Here is a 17,471-nt window from a genome sequence, read left to right as displayed (position 1 = left end):
GAAGCCAGAGAAACAGACAGAGAGCGAGAGAGAGAGAGAGAGAGAGATAAAAGACAGAGTAAGACAGAAGTACGATGTAAGACGGAAGTACAGAGCAAGATGGAAAGACAGAGTATGGCAGAAGTACAGAGCAAGACGGAAGACAGAGTAAGGCAGAAGTACAGAGCGAGACGGAAAGACAGAGTAAGGCGGAAGTATAGAACGAGATAGAAGTATAGAGTGAGATGGAAGAAGTACAGAGTGAGATGGAAGCACAGAGTGAAATGGAAGCACAGAATAAGATATAAGTACATAGTGAGACAGACGTGCAGAGTGAAACAGAAGTACAAGGTAAGGTAGAAGCAGAGAATGAGACAGATGACAGAACGAGATAGAAGTACAAAGCGAGACAGAAATATAGAGTGAGATAGAAGCACAGAATGAGACAGAAGTACAGAGAGAGAGAGAGAGAGAGAGAGAGAGAACGAGAGGAAGTACAGAGAAAGAGAGGACAAGATATATATATATATATATATAGATAGAGAGAGAGAGAGAGAGAGAGAGAGAGAGAGAGAGAGAGAGAGAGAGGACGACGAGAAAGGACGGGAAAGACGACAGAGAGAGAGCCTCCTCCGCAAGGGTTCCAAGGGACACCACCAAGACAACCGCTTGCACGTGCAAACCTGCTCGAGGACGTTCAGAACCGAAATTGGTCTGCGGCTGAACCCGATCTTCATCCCCCGTAGTCAAGCGAGAGAGAGAGAGAGAGGACAGAAGTTCGATAAACGTGCCCTCCGCCGTAGCCGAATGCTAGAATTGTCTGCGCGGGCTCGGCGACGTCTGCGGAGCTCCACCGTAAATCCCTGGACTTGATTAGTCTTATAAATAAATGAATACGGTGATTGGAATCCGATTAAACGGCTGCCCAGCGCAAAGCGATTCCGGGCGACGTGCCCCTCGGTTAACTAACTACCCCGCCGTACTCCCCCGCCGCTGATCTCGCGCTGCACCGCGCGTTCCTCTTCAGATACGCGGTCATACTACCACCAACGTCGCTGCCATACCCCCTCCCCCTCCCCTCTCTCCCCCGTGTCAACCGCCATCGATATGTTCCGTGCTCCTGATGTTTTGATTTAGTGGCGCGGAGACCTCGTTGAATTTGCATTCTTGAATATCGGACGATTTAATAGATCGGACTTAGTCCGCGAACACCTGTTCCTGTATTGTTTTTGCTTGTTCAACGTGTAAACGCTGTGACGAAAGACCCTTCCCTCCCCGAATTTTTAGGGATTCTAGGAGCTTTAGTAACCCCTTGTACCTGAAGAAAATGATACAAGGGATGAATTACAGAAATACTGGCCGCGTCTTTACTATAAAAATATCGAAGCAATTTTAATTATTAAGATCATCTATCACGTAGTAAAGTTATAATAAAAATACCTGCTCGTTAATATATTAATACCAAAACCTAAAAAATAATTTTTATATATATATAAGTGTAGAATACAGTCTCTTTTTCTTCTGTTCTTTTGATCCGAACATCGTGGCGAGGGTTAAAAACAACGTCGATAATAATCGCCGGGCGTGAAAAAGTCGTAAAGCCACGATTACGTGCCGGGGGAGGTTAGCTCGCAGCTCGGCCGCGAGTAAACGAGTCGTAACAATCGCTCCGATTACATGCCGCCGCGTTTATTATCCCCACCGATTAGATTGGACGTGTTTAACAGCCGGTAAACCAGGCGGCCGTGTAATCGTCGGTAAGACTCGGGGATTCACACGCGACTGACACTATCAAATTATAGTAAAAAGAGTAACGATCGGCGGCCACCCCGCGTTTCGATAAATCATCGACTCGCGCGTATTAAATTATAAATTCTATTGGAATATCGTGCACGAATACGAAGGAATTGCTAACCGATCAAATTATTTAGTTACCTGAAAATAATTCCACTGTCCGATATATTATATTATAGATTATTGTATATTAGTGCGGTATATTTCAATATATTTAATATATGGAATTTTTATATTATAGATTTCAATATATTTAATATATGGAATTTTTACATTATAGATTACTATATTTTAGTACAGTATATCATCATATTTACTATACGGAATCTTTATCACGATTCTGATTATACAGCAAGGAATCCTTATCGCACTGCAAAGAATTAAACAAAGGAAAAAGTCGCGACGGATCTAATTTATCAAAAACGTGGAGCGTTCGAGGTCCGCGCCATTTAATTTCTATTTTTGGCGTGTCTCCCCGTCTAAGCGAGACAACTGAAACGCGATTAGCACGGCGCGCGCGAGAGGGATTATAAAATTGCTTTCGACTTAACTCGGTGCCTGGGAATCGTCGAGAGAGAGAGAGAGAGAGAGAGAGAGTGGTGTCGACGAGCAGCGCCGTTCCCTGTATCCAGGACGACAACGGGAGAACGACTGCCTCCTCCGTTTAATATCAACTTAGAATCACGGGGGCAGAATAAGAGGTCTACTCGTTTAGGGGAGTTCACGGATTTAAGTGGATTTTGATTAATCTCGAACTTGAGTGAACCGACGCGAGTTCTCTGTTCGGACGGTGCATCTGAATCCCAGATTTATTGCGGGCCTAACGCGATGCTGCGACTTCGTGGGAACAATCGCGTGTTACACGGAACGAGGAGGAAATAATATCGCGTGAAATTATATTTTGATGATCCGTTGGTTTGGTTACCAAGTTTTCGATTGTTCGCGAGTTTCGAATTCTATCGACCATGTTCGATCATCGTCGCGATATTTTTGACTTGAAAATTCTCGTCGATATGATCTGGTTAATATTTATTGGTTTATTGATTAATATAGGCAATATATGGCGAAGATAGATTGTTATTTAATATATTGTTGACCGGTCAACAGATAGCTAAGGTTTGCATCTATATTCTTCTATTTTAATCGATGAAAGGGTGATATAGAACATTGCAATAGCTAAGAAAAATATAAGAGTTTTATACGAGACATGTAACAAAATTAATTTTAGATTATTAGATTGTAATTCGACTGCATTGTATTTTAATTAAATTGCAATGCAACTGCATTGTATTTCAATTACATTGTAATACAACTGCATTGTATTTTAATTACATTGTAATGCAACTGCATTGTATTTTAATTACATTGTAATGCAACTGCATTGTATTTCAATTACATTGTAATACAACTGCATTGTATTTTAATTACATTGTAATGCAACTGCATTGTATTTCAATTACAATGTAATGCAACTGCGTTGTACTTCAATGATATTGTATTTCAATTGCATTGTAATTCAACTACATAGCATTTCAATGGCATTGTAATTTAATTACATTGTAATTCAATTGCATACTATTTCGACTGCATTATATTTCAATTTATATTGTACTTCAATTAACATTGAATTTCAAATTGCATTACATCTCAATTATATTCAAATTCTATTACATATAAATTATATTTCAAACTCTATTACATTTCAATTATATTATCGAATTCCAGTTACATTTCAATTATATTATACAATTTCAATTACGACTACATTATAATTAACAATTACAAAATGCAAACCTTTCAGTCTATTCAGTTACAAGTTATTTCAGTCATTATTCTAAGCGAAATAAAATGCAATTTAAATGAAACTTCAATTCAATTTAAATGCAACTTAAATTCAATTTAAATGAAACTTAAATTCAATTTAAATGAAACTTAAATTCAATTTAAATGCAACTTCAATTCAATTTAAATGAAACTTAAATTCAATTTCAATTGCAATTTAAATACAATTAAAATATAATGTAGCGTACTACCTTCTATATGCACCGATCAAGGCTCTGAAAAGCTACGATACTTCCGGAATACTAGCGTATGTTCAAGTTACCGGAAATGCACACGGTTCCGTTCCCTCGCGGCGCCCAGCGATCCGGGGTCTATCTTCCAGGTAAAACGAGCGATCGGACCAATTAATTGGCGGTCGGTCGTCGCTCACGCGGATCAATTCTGGCGCGCAAACGCGAGGATATGGAATCGATTAATCCGAAATTAGCCGGTTCGGTTAATCCGCGGGACACCGTGGCCGTCGTATCGACGATTGCCACCATGGACAAGATAGACGCCCTTCGTCGTTGCACGCGCGCTGTATTTGGGGGTTGCAACCACCGTGGAACCCTTTTTTTAACCCTTTGCAATCGAATAGAAACTCTGAGGCATCGCTAAAAAATTGCTATATTAAGTTGTAAAATTTGTATATTTATTATATATTGTCAATTTTATTTATGGGCTACTAAGGGTAGCTGTTTTATATTTAATTTATGAAAATGGCAATGAAATTTAAATTAAGTTAAATTATCGTTAAATTTCTCTGTCGCCATTCTATGCCTTATCTATTAATTTCTGTTACAAAAACCCATAAGATCCTCAGTTTATCTATAATCCATAGAAACCCGATATTAGTCTATATTACGTTTATAGAAACTACAGAAAGATCTATAGAATATTGTTATCTATATTCAAAGACTTCCACCAGTAAAATAAAAAACAAAAATCGCTCAAGAAATATTAATCCAATCGCAGAAATCGTCCTCTACATTGAGAACCTCTAAGGGTTGCTAACGGGGGTGCAATAACCGTCTCCCTCCCACCCCGCGACGCGGCAATATGGAAAATAACACCTAACCTCAAAATATTTCGGTTTCTCGGATCTCCGCTTTGAAATATCGGTAATTCCGGAAAAGAAGCATAATAAAAGTGGACGAGGGTTAAGAAAGGGGTGAGGGAAAAGTGGCAGCCGAGGAAAGGATTGAAGCGAAACTGCCTTTACGATCGCGTCCCCGGGAAATGTACATTTTTACGAGCTGCTTTTTACGAGCCCGGGACCCCGCCCCACCGCGACCACCCCCGCGAGACGTGCCACTGCAGAGGACCACGTAGAAATCTCGGCACGCTTTTAGAATGTCATCATTTATTTGACGCGTTCGTTCACTCATTTGGCGGAAACCCGGGCTCGAAGCGGTCCATTTTCATCTCTCTCTCTCTCTGTTTCTCTCTCTCTCTCTCTCTCCACCCCCGTTCTCTGGGAAAACTGTTTGCCCGCCGACGGGAAGAGCGTTTTCACGGCGACACTTTGTGTTCTGTTGCTTTTTTTCGTTTTCCACGCTTGTCCGGGTTCGGAAGATCGGACCCCGTTCAACGACGGTGTCACCTTTGACCACGGCATTCTACGAGTCCGGATTTAGTTTTGTTAGAATTAGATAACTAGATTTGTCCCTTGGGGTTGATTAATCAATTTTTAGATTTTATGGGAATTAAGCCAATTATGTAGGGCCATGGTGACATCTTTCTCTTATTGCTATTTTATCACTGTTTTAATTCGATACTGAACATATGATATAGAATGTTATTCTGTGATATTCTACTATTATTTTATAGCAAGCAATATCGTCTGGATAATGGAATACTCTTCCATTTCATATATTAATTATTATAATAATATTATTATATCACATTAATATTATACTATAACATCATTTATATTACATTTAATATTATAACAAAAAATAATTACTATACATAATATAGAATATTACTCTACATGACATTCTACTATTTTATAACAATTATCGTCTATATCTAATGGAAGACTCTTCCACGTTTTTCTCTCCCGCGATTCAAGAAATATAATCGCGATCCAGGATAATCCAGAAACGCGTTTTCCCCCGGCGAATTGATTTATTGCGTACACGGTGACTCGTTTACTTATAGTGCGTGGTGTCGTGTCGAACCGGAAGGCGTGCACTACACATGTACTCTTATTTGCTTGCTCGACGACGCGCTTTCTCGCTTCTGATCGTAGATTTTTAATGTTTCACCTGTTCTCTGTAGACCTTGTCATTGCATGCGGGAATGATGGTCTTGCTTCGGTAATATAATCGAACGTAGTGTGGACCATGCCTAGACAACGCACAAGCTTCTTATCACTGGTCACCGATCGCGGACTCTTATCGCGGCCGACACGAGGTATCTAGGCGTCGCCAATGAAATCATTTATTGGCGAACGAACACCGCGGTATTAAATATCGCTATGAATCTATAAGTGAATATTTCATAGACCATTTGCTAATGATTTGTTTTCAATTTTTAGCTGAACCCCTTCATTGGTGAAATATTTCGCAGGGAAGGTTTTGTCACCCTCGCTCTTCGTCCCTTATATTTATTGTTTAGGACCGGATTTATAAGGAATAAAATATTATTTTGTTAGCCTTAAAAATTACACAGTGCAACAATCAATCTTCAAAACTATAGATGAAATATAATAGGCCAAATACGCATCTCATTTCGTTTTCTACGGAATAATAAAATAATCGAGTCGTCGAACGATGCGAATTCGATATGTGCTATAACAAGTGGTAAAAGTAACAATTTAACACTCTCTCTCGCTTTTTCTTTTTCGAGTGCGTTTCCTTATTTCCGTCGCAACTGTCCGCCGATATCGCGACCGGAAAACGGAGCAACTCTACACCCCCCCCCCCTCTCATTCTCCCGAAACATTCTCATTTCCATAATTGTCGTCGGCTAAATACGAGACTCACTGGACCGTGGTTAATCAGCCGTTGCGCTCGTTTATTATCGAGATATTAATCCATTATTACCTACAATGCGACCGCGAACGTAAATCAAAGTCGCCGGTCGAAATTACGGGCGGGCGACGAAATAAATCACGCGGAACGTTGTTTGAATTCCTTACGTCAGCGGCGGCGCGAAACGCGACGGTCCTTTATCAATTGATCGACGCGATATTACCGCGAGATATATATTATTATCTACTATCGCCGGTCGCCACCGACTTTCGCGCGTTTAAGCACTTGGAAACTGTCAGCAGCGCGATGGTAGGCGAAATTATAAGGCACCTGGGAAATTAACGGACTTATCGGTTCCCTTACGGACACCTTGTACATCGAGTATACAATAAAGTCGAATTTGTGGACGGAAACAAGCGCATAAAATAAAGCAATATATATATATATATATGTATATGTAAATTTATCTATGTTGTACGCTAATTTCTCGCAGACTTATTAGAGTATAAAAAGTATATATATATATATATATATATACTTACTAGTAGTATATATATATATATATATATACTTTTTTGAGGTTGTAAGATAATGTTCTGAGTGGACATTGGACAAGTTTAAGAGATGATAAGTCTGCGAGAAATTAGCGTACAACATAGATAAATTTACATATCCCTATCTTAAACTAGAACCTCCAAGCATCAATTTAAAAGCACGATCATCACGCCACGATGATTCCTCGCAAACGTATCATCGATCAAAATTGACCAATTCTTATCCAAAACTTTATCCATGCTGCAAGTTTTCCAAGCAATTAATAATTAATTAAAAAATGTCTCAAATTCGAAAATATATACAAATATATTTGCCTATCGCTTCTGGGATGAATCCTTGCCCACGGGATGAAAACAGTCTACAGACAGAAAGCTGTCGTTCAGCAAAGAGCAGCCGCGCGCGTCTCCGGTCGGACTGGTTCGAACGACGACGATTCCGGGATTAGAAAGACAGAGCCGGCGCGAGGATGGTCCCGAAACAATGCAAGGCAAAGACAAGAAATCAAGCCTCGCGAACCCCTTATCCCGTGCGATCCCGAGCGCGCGAGCTTCCCAAAGGAAATCCCCGCGAGATCAGCGGTCCTTTCAACGATCAAATCCCAATCTCGTTGGGAGGATTGCCGGGGCGTTAGAAGGGGGTGGGGCGGGCGACCGGTCGAGGAGGATGTCGAGGCCGGTCGAGGAGGTCGAGGAGGAGGTTGGGGGCCGAGAGAACTGAGAAGCATTTACTGCGATTTCCAGCGCTGACACCGGTGATGCTGTCGTTGTCCGGGCCGCTGCTCGGCGCGGTCGTCGGCGCCACGGCCGGCCTCCTCTTGGTGATCTTCGTGATAGTGCTGGCTGTGAGATTGCGGTATCGACCAAGGCCGCAGGAGGACAAGGACTCTCACGACGACGGCGGCATGGCGAACCTGGCCGCGTCCGGCACCGGCAGCTCCTCTCCACGTGATAAATCGTCGACCTTGCCTCTCAACTCCGACAGCATCGAGAGCTTCGAGAAGGACCCCGATATAATTCCTCACGCTAATGGTGGGTAATTTAACGACCATCTGGTGTGTTGCGACCATCGTTCAACGCCGATCGACCCCCTTTGCCGAACCCTCCTCCGTCAACCCCTTTCCCAACGCCGCGACGTCTATGACGCGGCTCCTTTCGCTAGCCGACGGTTTTCCTACGCTTCGTTGCAACGGCGATTAGACGCGCATCCTCCGTGTTGACGGCCCGTGTCGCAGACACCCGACGCCCGATATTCTTTCAGAAGGAGCAGTCGGCTCGAGTGCCAGCGATTTACGAGTCCCCCCACCTGCTGACCGCACGATTTTTTTACAGATGTCGATGGCTGCGATCGACGGTGCCATCGTTTTTAGAACGCTTTAATCGTAGCGATAATTTATTTATTCGCAGGTGGGGCGGCGACCGTTTCTTGTGCCAGACGTGCTCCGAGATTTTATGCAGCAGTTGCATGAGTTTGGGGAGCATAATTGAATCGATATTTTTAAATGGTAGAACTTTTTAGAACTGATTTAATGAAGTGTAAAAATTACTTATTTCTTGTTGAAATTCGTGAGAAATTGTGCTTTATGAAGTACGAAATGTATTATCTAAATATTCATTTAAGACTCACGGAAAATCGTTTTACCATCTATAATGTATTAACTCAATCTTGCTCCCCACTGTATATACGCACATATAATAAAATATAAAATATTATACTAAATACCAAAATGTTTCTCTTCGAAAACTCGTCTTCGAATTTACATTCTTCGCTCATTAACTAACGCAATATATTGCACAGGATTTCGCAGCATCCATGATACAGTCGAATGCGTTGATTCAACATAAAACAACCAATCAAAAATAAAGAATAAAATATTGTCACTCGAGTCTCTAACATCGCGAGACATTCTCGGAGCAATTATCGTCTCGATTATTCTGTTTGTCACGAGGAAATCGTGTGTAATTCGCGAGTGCTGTAACACAGTCTGTACACCCAGCGCTTAATGAAGAGTAAGGTGCACTTCGGTACAGACGCCGCACCGGAGAATTAACCTGGCGCGTTTCACGGTAGCCGATACCACGGCGAAGAGTCGTGGAAAGTCTGGCGAAAGAAATGCCGGCAATTAGCTCTCGTTACAGCGTAGCAAATTTCCGAGCGAAAAAAATTCCCGGCGGTTTTCTTGTCCCGATACTTGCGAAACTTTCTCCGGCCGGGCAGGAGAAGACCACCGGACACCGTGGTACGATCGATCGATTTTATTATTAAAGTCAACAGTTTATTCAGTGGGTTATTGGAAGGTTCGCGGTAGCAAAGTAGGAATCGGAAATGATGAAACGTTCCTGGATCCGCTGTTGCCTTTGTTCTCCACTCGACGAATTCCAATTAGACGTTCGGCGAACGGTATTACCGCGATTTTTCTGATTGGAAACTCGTCTGGCGAGATTCTTTATTATACGTAATCGTCGCGATCCTGAGAAACGATCTACGGGAATTGTTTCGCTTGGATAATTGCCTTCGCGGTTTCGTTTATCGTCCGCGAGTACGTGGATGATGTATTGACAGCTAGGCGGCGGTGTTTATGCAGAATTAATAAATGTTGTTTAAATTGATATAACCCTTTGCACTCAACTGTGAATCCAATACGGTATTTCAAAGACAGTGAAATAGTTATAATCAATGTAGTAAGTACAAACTGATATATAAATATAAGTCTACTTAAATATAGATATGGACTATATGCTTTAACAATTTTTAATGATGTAGCAAAGTCACCGCTCGAGTGCAAAGGGTTAATACCGGTAATAAGTTGAATAATAATCCAGTGAATTTTTTACAGCCTTATCCGCATCGTAAGTATACTAATCATGGCTTTATTCTGCTTTTGCTTTAGGGAAGAAACGAGCCGTTTATTTCGAAAATGACCCAAGTCCATTTAAACACCATATATCCAAGGATCTCTAATTTTAATAATTTAAAAATATTGCGAACCGATAACATAATAGTATAACAATTTTCTGTATTATATATATATATATATATATATATATATATATATATATTATTTAACAATACAATAATCCAATGATACATAATAAACGTACTTCGCTTCTCAATAGAAAAATATGTAAGTAAAAATTGTGCGTCGATTCGTCATGGAAAAAATGATCGGTTGTGCGTTCGACTGTAAATTCAGTGCGCATTTGTCCGGAAAGCGAGGTTTCTCCGATAAAAAAACCCGGGAGCGAAACAACCCCGTAATTATACGTGTTCGGTAGAGCGTCGGAGTAACGGGTTAAAACGACGAAGAAGGCAGTTTCTTTGAAGTTTCTGGCCGGAGAGGGGAAAACGAGTGTGGCGAAAAAGTTCTTGCCGCCCAGCAGCCGTGAAACAGTTAACAATCATCTTGAACTTGTTTTTCCGCAGAAAATTCTTACGCGGAACTGTGCAAGGGCACTTCACCGCGGTACGTTCTGCACCAGCCACGAACAGACGCGAGCACTTTCGCCAATGTCAATAACGTGAGTACAAATTGCATTAATTGAACGAGCTTTGCTCCCTCTCCCACTTCATCCCTCTCTTTCTCTCTCTCTCTCTCTCTCTCTCTCTCTCTCTCTCTTTCTCTGTTCCACTGCTTCTCTCTCTTTCTCCTCCCTTTCTTTTTGTCTCTTTTCTCGCCGCGTCGCAGCGTGAGCATACGTGTCACGTGCCAAAAATAAAGGGAAAAGGATTCGATAGAGCACGAAAACTTTGAGTGGGTGGCCCTCGTAACTTTTAAAACAGCACCGAGAACCACCCCACAACCCAGCGCGCGCGACGCCTCTTTTCATTTCTCGTTAAAGACTTTTCGAGTCGAGCACACGGTTCCCCGGTCGGAAATGACCAGTCCCCGTGTCCGTTTCAACGGCATTAACCATCCACCGTTGCCGGAAGTTCTGCTTGGAGATCTGCCTCTGAAGTTAGCCGTTTGTAAAAAATGCACATTTTTATGCACTCCACGGACGGGGAGATATGTTCCGAGAGCGCGAAGCCGGCCGTCCGGGGGCCGAAGTTTCGCCAAGAATTTCGATTTATTACGGGGCTCTCCGTAAACTTCTTAACGCTGGATTTACTGGAGCCGAAGCAACGGCAACTGTTTTATATTAGTTCGCGACGGTAACAATGAGACTGGTCTGTTCGTATAAGAATTATAAAATGTACAATTCGTGTTAAATCGTGAGACATGTAATATGAATTATGTAGGCGTAATAAGACATGATATAATTCTTATAGGAATAATAAGTCATATAGTATAGCTCGTTTAATAATAATAAGACAAAATAATTTTATGAAATAAAAGCGAGTAATGTGCAACGTTTGATTCAATATTTCTACAACCAAAAAGATATAAGTAAATGCCCGGTAGATAAAGTGTTAAGTGCATTCACCGGAGAAACTGGCTAAGTTTAGCAGATTTTCGGCTGGTTTTGGACTCGTTGGCAACTCCAACAAGCCAGAGAGAACAGCCGGTTCCAGTGTCCGCGAATTAGTGCAGAAAAATCGATATTAGACGGGACAAAGGTGATCCGATAGCAAATGAACCGGTCGCGGAATCGTGTCGACCGTTCTCTATAATCACCTTACGAGGCTGATGCAATTACAGAGGGTAGAGAAAGAGAGACACGGAGAGAGAGAGAGAGAGAGAGAGAGAGAGAGAGAGAGAGAGAGAGAGAGAGATAGAAGAGGCAGCATTAGATTTCCGGTAGCTGGCTGCGCGCGGTAATCGGTAACAAATCGCACATTCTCCGATTTTCCAGGGATCAGAGCTGACGTACGCCGAGCTGTCGCTCCGGGGCACCCGACGAATACCGCCTAATTGTTATCAGCCGGTACAGGTGTCCAATATTCAGCGACCTCAACTGCTACCCATGTCGACCCTGACGCGCAGGCAGCCAATCCAGGAACCGACGATTTACGCGCAAGTCGCCAGTCATTCCAAGCCGATTTATGTGCCACCCCCGCTTCCGTACATGAGTCGCGCGAGCGACGAGACCACGGCAGAAACTCCATTAATCGGACACGACAATAAGGTGACAATTAATTGACGACCCTAGAGAGAGGGCGGCCCCCCACCCGCTTGTCCGCGTCGCCAAGCCGGGTTTGTAACTCTCGCGATTTAGAGTCTCGTTCGAATCGCAATCGAGAGCGCATTCCCCCGAGAACATGTTCAGTTGCCGTCGTATAACCAGTCGATGACGATGTTCCGATGAGCGTGAACTCGTTCCGATTCGATTATGTAGCTCTTTCCTTTTCTGATGCATCCAGCGTCGCGACGATTCATCGATGAGTTTGATGTTCATTGTTTGTCCAGCGATGTCCACGCATTGTCCTTTAATTTGTAGCTTCCGGTCCATTTGTGTTATAAAATCGTGTGCGGTGTATGTATATTCCCGTTGGAGCCTAAAACAATTATTTAAATGTTATATCTGTATATAATAACTATATTTGTATCTATACAAGATTATAATATCTACATCTACGTATATAATATACATCTAGATATATAATATCTACATCTATTTCTAAATTATTTTCTACATTAACATCCATTTCTACATTTTCTTTCAGATCAACACGATCAGCCAGTCGGGCAGCTCGTTATGGCGCACCGACACGCCGCCGTCATCGAACACGCCGACCACATGATTCTAAGCGGGCTCGATCTCGATCGACGCAACAATTACTCGCCCTTAAAACGTTTCTCGACGCACACCCGTTACTAAGAAAAATTAACAAGCTCCTGGATTCGAAGGGAAAGGGGACTGACGCTAAAAACGCAGACACCAAGCTATCTTGAGAACTATACTAACCACACACGGACGACGTTCCCCGTTGTCTCGTTCGCGAGGAACGTCGCGCGGGATCGTTATAATTCTCGTACAGTAGACAGAGAGAAAGAGAGAGAGAGAGAGAGAGAGAGAGAGAGAGAGAGAGAGAGAGAGAGAGGGCGAGAGAGGTTGACGAGGACGGCGAACGATGAAAGTAATTTAAATGAAACAGAGAAACAGATGAATATGTTTCACGCGCGAATTATAGTATGAGATATATAATATATGCTTTCCGGAGGATTCGTGATAGAAATTGTTATCGTGTTGTCGACGATTAGGGGAACGGAGAAAAGGGAGTGTCCGTTCGGTTACGTCGATGGGAATCACGATATCGGTAGAGTGTTTCTGTTCTCGCAGGTGAAAACGACCGACGGCGAAGCGATCGACGGTAATGGCTCTAATAAAAACTATATGAAACGAACAACGTGAAAATTATAGCGGGCCCTATTCTGCCGTCCGTAAAGAATGCTAGAGAACGATGGCAGGACGATATACAAGAGGTCTCGTGGGACTAGAGATTCCTTTCTGCGGCGATTTCTCGGATCGCGACGCGACGCGAATCTCGCTCGATTGCACAATTCGAATACAATTATATTCATTTAATATCCTGATTTTGAACTAAACTGCGATTGTGCATTTTACAAGACAATTCTGAGTAAAAGAAATTAAAGCTTGTGTATTGAATTATTTCTATGAGTTGACAGCGGTGCAACAATATTATATGAATATAATTTCATAGATGTATATAATTTCATACGGCATGTCGTGAATAATTTTTAATTTTGTTCTACAATGCTTGACAATGCTTATTTTATTACACGCCAACTACTTTCAGTTTATTCGCCTATTCGGTCTATCGATCTTAATATTCTTTACATTAATTAACCAAAGTAAATATTCTCTTATAATTGATATACTTTTTAAGTTCACGGCGGTAGATCGAAAATGATCGAGGTTAATTTAATATTTGACCGTCGTTCCCGCGGTACATAAAGAGTACGTAATTTCGTACGAAAATGATCGGCAGCGTTCAATCTATCGATCGCGGCGTGCTCTGCATTAATTCGCGAATGGTTAATCTCCCTGCCGCCCTGTTTGTCCGTTTTGTTGGCAAGTTCTCCCGGGTGTTACGTAAAGAATTTTCAATTTTCCCCGGAATTGTTCGGCCACGCTACAGCCACCCCTCTCCATTGTTCGCGACTTCTTTTTCGACTCGAATCAATTTTGCACGGTGGATGAAAATTCCTTCCCGGGGCGTTTCGACGAGAACAAAAAAAAAAAGAGAGGAAAGGTGGTAATCCGTCGAAGCATAGCCCGACGCGGCTGAAGAACCTCTCTCATTTAGAATCTTGAAGAATTTTTATTAAGTTTGCTGTCTGGGATGCTGCATTATCAGAGATTCTCGCCTTTATTCGCCCGGAACGCTATTGTTATTAACAGGAAGCTTTGATGTTATTAACCGGAGAGAAAGAAAGAGAGAACTCCGGAACAATTCTGACACCCCCGGGAGTCCTCAACAATTCTACGTAATTGCATTGTCTTGCATTTGTAAAACAGAATCTCACCGGTTTAACAAACGCCTTTTATGGTGGACCCCTAATTTACCTTCCAGAGTAACTGGAAATTTTTTAATAAGACTTTTCTTCCAAATAACGAGCAATCAAACTTAAACAGAAATTATTAACTTCAATTCGTGGTTCAAAAAAATTTTAAATATTTTCCAAAAACCAGAAGAGCAAAATTTAAACGAATTTAAGCTACAATGTAATTTCAAGTAAATCTAGAGTCCCCATAGAATTACATTTTATTTCTAATTTTTTATCCTTAGTTATTTAACCCTAGAATGCTTCTGTGAGGTTGCCGACTAAGTACTAATAAATACTTATAACTACTAATAAGTATACATTTAAATAAAACATTGAAGTTTCATATTTCAAAAATAATAAAATAATATTTTGGATTTTCAAGCTTTGATTTCGAGTAGCTGGCAACCCTGTAATGTAACTTACGCAGAAAACTACAAGGGGGTAGTTCTAGGGTTAATTCAATGGACGACGAATTATTCCACGGTCGTATCTGAACGAATAACGAAAGTGCAATCGAGTGGACGCGACGGTCCGTTTCGACGTCGAAGGATCGCGGAGTGTAATGATAGTGCGAGGGGTAGTTGTACGACGGTGATGACGATAGGTATATATATTGTATGTATAAATAAGCGCGCGCGTCGTAAAGTGGACAGACAGACAGACACAGACACCAGACACAGTCCCGTGTTGTTTCTCTGCAGCTGAATTATTTATTGTTGGACGTAGGCGACGCGAAAAAAATTTTTCCGTGTACAGTACGGGTCTAGATAAAATGCGGTGTTATTATAACGATGTTACGTAAACCGTGGATAGAGTTTTAAAAGACGACGAACACGAGGATGGAAAAAGCAAAAAAAAAAATGAAAAAAGAAGATAAGATTTTTTAACGATTTTCGAAGTGATATATAAATATATTATATAAAATATATATATATACACACACACATATATACGCGTCTGTTGGTTATCTTAGACTCATTCTGTATGTATGTTGCTCATTTTTCGAAGCTTTAACCGCCCCGCGGGGGGGGAAAAACACGGTTCGTTTAGTTTTTCGTTCTTGAATCGTCTAGTTACCCGCTGGTTTTTTGCGCGAAACGAATCTTTTATTTAGCCGTTAGGTGCCGTTTAAGTTAAGATGTGTTACGCGATGGTAAAAGGTGATCGTGTATCGGACTTTAGAATCGGCGGGAAGGCGTCGCGCGGGACGCGTTCTCCGCGTTGTACGATCGTTAAGGATTTTTCTTCTATATGTGAAGAGTTCCGCCGCAGCCAAAGTATCATTTTTCTCAAGCTTACAAGTTTACGTCGCGGACGAGAGAACGTCGTCGACGCGGATCTTTTTATGATAACGCAGTTTTTATGAGAATTCTAACTAAAATAGTTTTAGGAGAATTTCGCGAGCGTTATTCGTCGAGTTTAGGGGAGACTGTTGCACAGAAATTGTTTTTTCGCGTACCATTTGAAAAGCGTGTGCCGTCAAAGGGAGAATTATTTAAGAAAACAAACCATTGTAGCGAACGTTCTCTCTGTATACGTCGGCGCGAACCGAGGATATCTTTCCTGACCTCATCGCACTGTATATTCATTTTCTAAGTAGTCGCTCTCGTTTACAATCCCCCGTTCATTTCGCAAGAGGATTCCCGACGATCTATTTTATAGGGTTCCGTTTGTACTCTACATTTATTATCGTAAATCCGCAGGGTTCGCGTCCAACGGTTCAAAAATATACATTGAAACCTCCGTGCGAGAAAGAAGTCGCCGATAAGCTACGGAGGACTACCAGCAACTTCGATGTAAATTCGTAGACTCTCGGAGGCGAACCACGCGTTTATTGTATCATAAGCTAAGCGACATGATTTATAGTACTTGTTGGGGCGCGCGAGGTATGATCATTCTACGTTATTAACGAGTTACCAAGGTTGCGCAGAACGCCACGGAGGGTGGCAAGAAACAGTTCACGTTGTCGGCTCGCTTCGTCGCGTTTCGAAGATTGTGGAAGAGCGGATGGAATGTGAAAGCGTCGGCGAAAAGGTGCAAGAAACTTCTGTTGCACTGGTCGAGAAAAATGCAGCGATCCTCTGCAATCGGTGCCGGAAATATTTGCCGTGAAATCCTAGTCGTCCATCCTAGATAGATATCATTCCATTATTCCCAATTCTCTGAAAGAATAACTTATATAAATAACACATACTATCCTTAAATTCTTCAAATTTCATCTTACCATTTTTACTATAACCGCATACATGTAATCTACTTGTATCGCCTCTTCGCAGTCGAATGGTCTAAGGCGCCACTAAAAATTATATCACGTTTTAATAGTATCATGAAATATGTATATATTTTAAAAGAGCCTTAATATTCAATTTCATATATATAAAATAATCCTGGTATAATTCAGCATGATACATTCTTTGCACACTTACCTAAAGAACAGTCTATCACATTTGCAACTGGCATCTTCACTGATGACAAAAGCACAGTCTTTTCATCTCTGACATTTTAATTGACTATCGTCCTCCTTTCTATAGTACCATCTTCCTGAAACATTCTCTGATGAATATTGTGTTTTAACGTACCAATCTCGGGCTAAACAATTACGCAGGATCGCTGCATCCGTTCCGACAGGTGTACCTAAACACGTGCCATATATAAATGCCGCGCTGCAGAGCGTGTCGCGAGCATCGGGTCTGTCGCGCGCATCTTGAGGGTGTACAGTGTACAATGCGGAGGAGAGGATATCGTCCGCGGGCGTTATTCCGGCTCGTTTCACCAATCGCTGCGGCGCGTTTCGTTTCGGTACAGGGGGCGGAGAAGGGGGTGAGGCTAAACGAGCCTTGAAACGTTAAACAGGTCGTTAAACCTCCCTATACGAGATCGATCGACGCGGACGTGTT

General features: G+C 41.8%; 2 protein-coding genes across 2 annotated transcripts in view; one reads left to right on the top strand and one right to left on the bottom strand.

The window, feature by feature from the left end:
• The window catches only part of LOC144470486 (synaptogenesis protein syg-2), a 45,216-nt gene extending 39,272 nt beyond the window's left edge, over positions 1–5,944 (bottom strand). The window contains exon 1 of the mRNA XM_078181699.1: positions 5,865–5,944. Coding sequence (XP_078037825.1) covers positions 5,865–5,944 — 80 coding nt within the window. The remainder of the gene's footprint in view (positions 1–5,864) is intronic.
• A 1,937-nt stretch (positions 5,945–7,881) lies between these two features.
• LOC144470479 (uncharacterized) lies at positions 7,882–16,505 on the top strand. The gene is made up of 4 exons (XM_078181689.1): positions 7,882–8,155; positions 10,548–10,642; positions 11,918–12,190; positions 12,729–16,505. The coding sequence occupies exons 1-4, from the start codon at positions 7,882–7,884 to the stop codon at positions 12,804–12,806; spliced, it is 720 nt and encodes a 239-aa protein (XP_078037815.1). The 3' UTR covers positions 12,807–16,505.
• Positions 16,506–17,471: the final 966 nt, after the last annotated feature.

Source organism: Augochlora pura, chromosome 1 (genome assembly GCF_028453695.1).
Source record: "Augochlora pura isolate Apur16 chromosome 1, APUR_v2.2.1, whole genome shotgun sequence".
NCBI lineage: Eukaryota > Metazoa > Arthropoda > Insecta > Hymenoptera > Halictidae > Augochlora > Augochlora pura.
This window is presented reverse-complemented; position numbering and strand designations above follow the sequence as displayed.